This window comes from Lynx rufus, unplaced genomic scaffold, assembly GCF_022079265.1.
Source record: "Lynx rufus isolate CCGP_SWC_20201006 ecotype Redwood Valley unplaced genomic scaffold, mLynRuf1.p SCAF_2, whole genome shotgun sequence".
NCBI classification, from domain to species: Eukaryota; Metazoa; Chordata; class Mammalia; order Carnivora; family Felidae; genus Lynx; species Lynx rufus.
Genome location: NW_025814834.1, coordinates 7,130,679 through 7,137,238, shown reverse-complemented (window position 1 = coordinate 7,137,238; position 6,560 = coordinate 7,130,679). Strand labels below are relative to the sequence as shown.

At 62.0% G+C, this 6,560-nt stretch overlaps 1 protein-coding gene across 1 annotated transcript; it reads left to right on the top strand.

The window, feature by feature from the left end:
* Window positions 1-373: 373 nt before the first annotated feature.
* On the top strand, window positions 374-6,560 carry SNORC (secondary ossification center associated regulator of chondrocyte maturation). Its single transcript, XM_047085907.1, has 3 exons — window positions 374-592; window positions 6,187-6,369; window positions 6,451-6,560. Exons 1-3 carry the CDS (start codon window positions 520-522, stop codon window positions 6,558-6,560), a joined length of 366 nt encoding a protein of 121 aa, XP_046941863.1. The 5' UTR covers window positions 374-519.

The following is a 6,560-nucleotide window of genomic DNA, read 5'->3' as shown; positions in this document are numbered from 1 at the left end:
TGACCTTCTGATACGGAGTGCTGGAGGCATCTGCATTTTCCAAGTTCCCTGGGTGAGTCTTTTTGCATACTGAAGTTTGAGAATCTCTTACTTCCAGTGGCTGAGGAGTGTGTGTGTGTGTGTGTGTGTGTGTGTGTATGAGAGAGAGAGAGAGAGAGAGAGAGAGAGAGAGAGAAAGGGGGGCAAGGTGGGGGAGAGAGAGGAGAGAGGGAAAGAGAGCAATTTCCTCTTTCTTTCCCTCTCTGAGGGTGGGGCTACTCTGGAGTTCAGGAAAGCAGTCAGTTCTGTAAGCTTTGCTGTGTGTGTGTGTGTGTGTGTGTGTGTGTGTGTGCGCGCGCGCGTGCGCGTACACGCTAATGTGTGGGGGCGGGCACGGTGTCCCAGGAGGACAGAGTTTGCATTGATGAAAACCCTTCCCAGCCCTTTGATACCTCTTTCCCGCCGCTCTGAAGTTAACTAGCTCCGTCCTCCTGCATCCTGCTCTCCAGCTGCACCAGCTGCCCTCGCTCACGGGCCAGGATGGGATTCTGTCTGGCCCTACGCATGGTGCTGCTGCTCCTGTCCGGGGTCCTGGCCCCTGCAGTACTCACAGGTAAGGGTGCTCCCTCAACTCTGCTGCCACCAACCACCCAGGGCCAAGAAGCACCTAGAGCCGGATTCTCCACGGCCCACCGGGCAGAAGAAGCCCTTCCCTCACAGAAGGTGGAACCTCCATTTGGGGTGGTTCTTTGGAAGGCTCCTGGGAGACAGGCCGCCAGGAGCCGCGTTGATGTCCTGGGAGTTGTTAGCCGTGGGGACGATGGCCCCTGAAGCAGGAGGGCAATTTAAGCAGCAGGGCCAGGGACGTTAGCTGCCTGGGGGGACATGGGGGTACCCCAGCATGCTAAAATCTGAAGGCTTCCAGTCAGGAAAGGGCACTAGGCACAGGGCAAGCAGCCGAGGGACCAGAGGCCCCAGGCTCCTAGACAGAAAACCACAGAGCCCTGCCGTTTTACGTTTCAACCCTGCAAGCCCTTCTCTGCTGGCTTTCTGAAATGTCCTTTCAGAGTGAAGACCCAGGTACTAGTCTCAGCCCGGGAAAAATTCCAGAAAGAGCACAGAGCCTGAGACTCCTTGGCAAAACCATGATGAGGACACTGGACTTGGGCTCTGTACTTAGGTCAAAACGGCTGGGTGTGGGATTCAGTGAGAAGGAAGGTCCCACCAGGCTCAGGGTGGCAGGCTGGCTGGACCTCAGGCCCGGTCCTGGGCATGGCTCTAGGGCCCTCTGCTGGGAAGGGCTGTCCCAGGCCAGCTTCAGAGCCTGAGAGAGAAAAAGCCCAGGTAGTTCACGGATGGTCTTTCTCTGTTGGCTGTGAGGTGGGCCACCGGAGAAATATTTCAGGGCCCTTGTTGGGGGTGGTCCTGGGGCTAGAGGAATGAGTGGGAGGAGAGACCCCCAGAGACCTTCTCTGCAGCACCGACTTTGGGGGGAATGTCTGTGGATCTTTAGGAGTGGCAGCTGGATGCCAGCCACATGAGCATGGCCCTGGGGAGAGTTACTGGGGGACGTGAGGCCCGGTGGGACAGACACACTCAGGCACACACGCCAGCAAGAAGAGGGTGATGGCAAATTGCCTGTGGGCATGCAGGCCCCTCTAGACGTCCTAGGAAGAACCTCTGGTCCTTGGGACCGGTCCTTGCAGATCCCCCACCCCCCACCCCAGCCCTGCCTGGTGGTCAAAGTGGGTAGGGGTGAAGGTGCTGGCGCCTGCCTGCCCAGGCTCTGGGACCGTCTGGGGAGCTCCTGTCCAGTTTCTTGTTTCCAGAGTAGCCAGCTCTCCCAGCCCAGGATGCTGGCCAGAGGCCCTGGATCACACTGCATCCACAGCCTGGGTGGGTGGGCTCTGTCCACTGCCACAGGAATGTTTGGGGACGTGTTTGGCACCTCTGGGGCCTCACCCGGCCTCACCTCCCTCCGCGTGTCCTACCGAGAACAGGCAGGCCAGCTCCACCCCGGAGTCTTTGGGGTTTTGGCCGGCTGTCGTTCTTCCTGCCGTTTGGGGAGGGAGGATGTTTGGGAGCCTCTCGGCTACCCCACTTTGGGCCAGAAGCTCTGAGCAGGTGTGTATAGGGCCCAGCAGGCCCCCTGCCCTTTGCTCGGTGGGCTGGGGTCCTGTGGCAGGCAGGCAGGCAGGGAAGGAGTGGCCCCGTGGCTGAGCTGCGGGCCCTGCCTGCCGTCCTCCGTCCTCCGTGTTGGTTGCCTGTGGCTGCCGCTACTGGGTAGGGGGAGCAGGCCAGGTTGAGCAGGCGGGAGGCCAGGCCAGGGATGAAAAGGCCCTTCATGGCTGGCACAAAGGCTGTCTGTGAGCACGGGTGCCTGGCCTCGGGGCCCAGTGGTCAGAGTGAGTGTTAAACAAACCTATTTACCGAAAGGCAGGGCGGTGGAGGCGGTGCCCTTGGCGGTGTCCCCAGGCCCCTTACTTGTCCTGGTTTCCTTGGTCAGAGTCGCAGGACGTTGCTAACTCTGGCCTTTGGAGCTTAGATGTCCTCGCAGGTCCCCCGTGGGGTTCTCAGCTCACCTTCCGTGCCCGTGGGCTCATGTCTTTGTTCACGCGGGGCCCTCTGCCCGTCTTGCTTTCCCTCATCTTCGCTTGTCTGCAGACGGGGCCTCCTGCTGGCAAACTCCCTGACAACTTCTTCTGTTTATGGCTCCCCCAACATAGATTTGGGGGCAAAGGGGGTTATTGCCTTTAAACGTTGTTTTTCCCTTTTACTACAGCAAGTTGAGAAAATACAGAGACAGGTAGGTGCGCGTAAGAAAATGCTTTGGCCCCTTCCTGGCGGCTGTACTTCCTTCGCCGGAAGGCTGGTGGCCGAGTCCAGGTTGCAGTTCTGGGCTGTGTATGCTGCCGGGCCACCCCCCTGGGCTTGCAGGGAGCTGGCAGGCCTTTGGGACGCTGGATATTTGGGTGCAGGTGAGCCCTGGGCCAGCCTTTGGGGGTCTCCCATGATGGTCAGCTGCGGCAAATGGACAGCACACAGATCTGCCCGGCCCGTGTCCGGCCGGAGGGCCCCGGGGGCCAAGGCGGCAGCTGGTGATGGCAATGACAGCACAGTTACAACTTGTGGGGGCCACGAGAGGCATGGCCCAACCCCCATTTCACAGACTGGGAAGTGAAGTCGGGGAGAGGGGAGCAGAGTCAGCCTGCTGGGGTCCCGGGGTGACGTGACGGACCCAGCCCTCTTGATTTGGAAACCCATGGGTTCCAAAACCCCCTAAAGCTTCAGGGACTGGTTGAGTGTCAGAGGAGGGGTTGGAGGGGGGTACACGCAGCAGGGATGAGGCGGCCTGGGCCAGTGTGTCTGGCAAGGAGAATCCAGGCTTCTGTGGGGAGCCACAGAGTGGGGCTGGGTTACTGGGAGCAGAAGGGGAGAAGGCCTGGGTGTGTCCCCAACTGCCCTGCTCTGAGGGCCCACTCTCCTCCAGAGGTGGCTTCTGAGCTCTGGCAGAGGGCAGAAGTAGATGCTTACCTGGGCCTACTCCAGGCAGCTGAATCCCCAGATGCCACCCAGGTTGGCTGGGCCTGGTCCCCAGTAGCCCTGTGGTGGCTTCCCTGTCGCCGGTGTATGGAGAGCAAGTGAGGGCCAGTGGTTTGTCTGTTTATCTGGGAAGATAGGCATTCTGTGAGCCCCACACTTCAGGGCCTAAGGGGTGGGCATTTTTCTTTGGCCTAGCCCCCGGGAGCCTGAGGCAAGCATGTCCGGGGGCCTGGCACTTTCCATAGCAGCTAAGAGGCTTGCAGACCCCTGCCCTCCCAGGCAGTGACAGAGGACGCCCGGCAGGGTTGCTTCCCCACTCTGCACAGCGTGGTCTTTGCAGCTGGTGGGAGGCCGGGGGGGCCCCCAGACATGGGCACTGCGGTTCAGCCTCAGGTCCTTCAGGTGGGAAGCTTCCCCTACACTGGGTGCCAGGGACCTTCTGCCCCCAGGAGGGCTCCTTGCCAGGGCTGTTTTCCGAACAGGGATGCTGGCTGGGGTAACCCCTGGGGAATAGGACAGTGGTCCGGTCTGCAGGCTGAGCCTCAGAACTGACCCAGAGCCCAGGCCTGGGAGAGGCTGCAGGGACAGGGCGTCTTGGGGAGTCTTGTACAGTTGGGGGAAAGATTTTAAGTTGACAGCAAACTTGCAAGGATAATGCAGCGAGCTCTGGTACACTCTGCTTAGATTCACTTTTGCCATAGTTGCTCTTCCTGTCTCTGTCTGACCCCGCCCCCACCCCAATCTGAATGCTGACCAGTCTAGAGTAAGTTGTAGATGTCATGCCTTTCTGCCCCGAAATGCTTCTAAGGACAAGGATATTTTCTCACATAACCGGTCAGTTACCCAAGATAAGACACGGACATCGATACAGCACTGTTATCTAAGCTACATATTCACACTTCCCCAGTGGAGCCCGGGGTGCTCTTATCCAGGAATACGTGCTGCATTCTCACATCCTTAGTCTCTTACTTGGAACAGTTCCTCAACCTTTCTTTGTCTTTCCTGACCTGGATGTTTTAGAAAGCACAGTTAATTTAAGACTGGCCCTGAATTTGGGCTTGGCGGATGTCTCCTCGCGATTTGCCCCAGGTGGGCACTGTTAGCAGGAAAGACCCAGAGCAGCCCCCCTCTGGAAGCCGGCGAGTCTGTAAGCAGCTTGGCTCTGGCCCGCCTGTGCCAGAGGGAGTTCTCAGGGGTGACGCCTGTAGAGGAAACGGTGCTCCAGGGACCTGCGGGTGGGTGGCTGGGGCTGCATTAACTCCACAACCTCCCTGGCTTACCCCTGGGAATTGCATCCAGTTGTTGCATCCTCCGGGGGGCTTCCCGCTCCCGGCAGCACCCCGTGCAGTGCCCGCCTGAGCCTGGGTTTCCTCAGCTCTGAAGCAGGGATACGACCGTTCCAGGCTACTAGGCCACGGAGCAGCTGGAGTCCACGAGGTGGTGCCGTGCTGCCTGCACTACCCTCTCTAAGGACGATGTGGGGGCTGGGCATCCCTGGGTCACAATTGAGATTAGGTGCTGGCGAGCCCTGACCCTGCCAAAGCCCCCCCAGGGCTGGGGTGGGAAGGCGTGGAGACTGCCGGCCATTCTGGTCTTGACCGTTAAACTGGGCACTGGGGCCTCCTGTCGGGGAAGGACGGATGTGGGCCCAGGGTTCGGGAAGTGCCGTGGGGCTCCTCAGACCAGGACCCTTGGTGGGGAGGGGAGCGCAATTGGCATAGCGGAGGTGGGGATATGGGGCTGGTGGCTAGCACCCAGGCCTCTGAGTCTCAGCCTGCCCTGCTCCCTGGGCCTGCCAGGTCCTCCACACCTTGCTAACTCCCACCCCACGAGCAGAGAAAGGCTCCTGCAGAAAACACTGCACAGGGATTGATGTGCTGACTGAGCCCCAGCTTGTGTGGGGACGGGAGCAGCTCCCTTTTCTTGGGGCTTCCCTTACCCTGACCACAGACACCCCTGCGCACCCCTCTGGCCCTGTTCTCTCTGGAAGCAGCAATATGCTGGCATCACAGTTTCTCAAGATCTAGAGCCCCCTTGGGGTTTCAGCCTTGGGACACGGGGTGTGTGTGGGCGTCGGGCCCCGTGGCCTGCGGGCTGCACGGCTCTGCCCGCGTGAGGACAAAGGAGGGGGCGCAGGTCTGCTCCTGGGCTGTGGAGTTTGCCTCCCCTCCCCACCTCCTGCAACAGTAGCCTCGTGGGGCTCTGGGGAGGCAGGGACCCTGGTTCCTGCAAGGAGAGTTGCCTCATCTCCCCGGCCTCTTCTCCAGGACGAAGGCGGACCCCTGCCTGCCTCGCAGGGGAAGGGGGCCCCTCGCCAGTGTCATCTCACCCAGGCCTACAGGGCCCTGCAGTTCAGATGAGGGACCGCAGTCTGTGCTGGGAGAGGTGAAGTGCCCCTGCTGCGGGCTCAGGCTCCTCAGGCCCTCTGCGAGAGAACCCGTTGGTGCCCTTACTCCCCTCCTCCACCTCCGGGTCTGTCTTCACTGCAGCCCGGCCGCAATAAGCCCTCCGGGAGGGCCAGTGCAGCGCCCACCCCGCAGTCCCGCACACAGCGCCACCTCCGCGGCCGGTTAACCGCGCGGGGCCACGTCCCCGTCGGCCCCGCCGCCTGCGCCCCAGCGCCCCAGGGCCTCAGCGCCTGAGCGCCTGTCCTTGGCCTTGCAGCCGAGGGCCCGCAGGAGCCCGCGCCCACCCTGTGGAACGAGCCCGCCGAGCTGCCGTCGGGAGAAGACCCCGTGGAGAGCACCAGCCCCGCCCGGGAGCCCGAGGCCACCGGGCCCCCGGCCCCCACCGCCGCGCCGAGCCCCGAGGACAGCACGGCGCGGGAGCGTCTGGACCAGGGTGGCGGTAGGCGCGGGCCGGGCGGGGGCGGGGGCGCGGGCGCGGCGGGGGCCGCGGGGCTGACCTGCCGCCCTCCGTCCTCCGCAGGCTCGCTGGGGCCCGGCGCCATCGCGGCCATCGTCATCGCCGCCCTGCTGGCCACCTGCGTGGTGCTGGCGCTCGTGGTCGTCGCGCTGAGAAAGTTTTCCGCCTCCTGA

Bases quoted from the DNA above. Each gene is read 5' to 3' on its own strand.
- SNORC (XM_047085907.1), top strand. From the start codon at position 520: ATGGGATTCTGTCTGGCCCTACGCATGGTGCTGCTGCTCCTGTCCGGG. The intron at 593-6,186 runs GTAAGGGTGCTC...TTGGCCTTGCAG, and splicing joins GGCCCCTGCAGTACTCACAG to CCGAGGGCCCGCAGGAGCCC. The intron at 6,370-6,450 runs GTAGGCGCGGGC...CGTCCTCCGCAG, and splicing joins GCGTCTGGACCAGGGTGGCG to GCTCGCTGGGGCCCGGCGCC.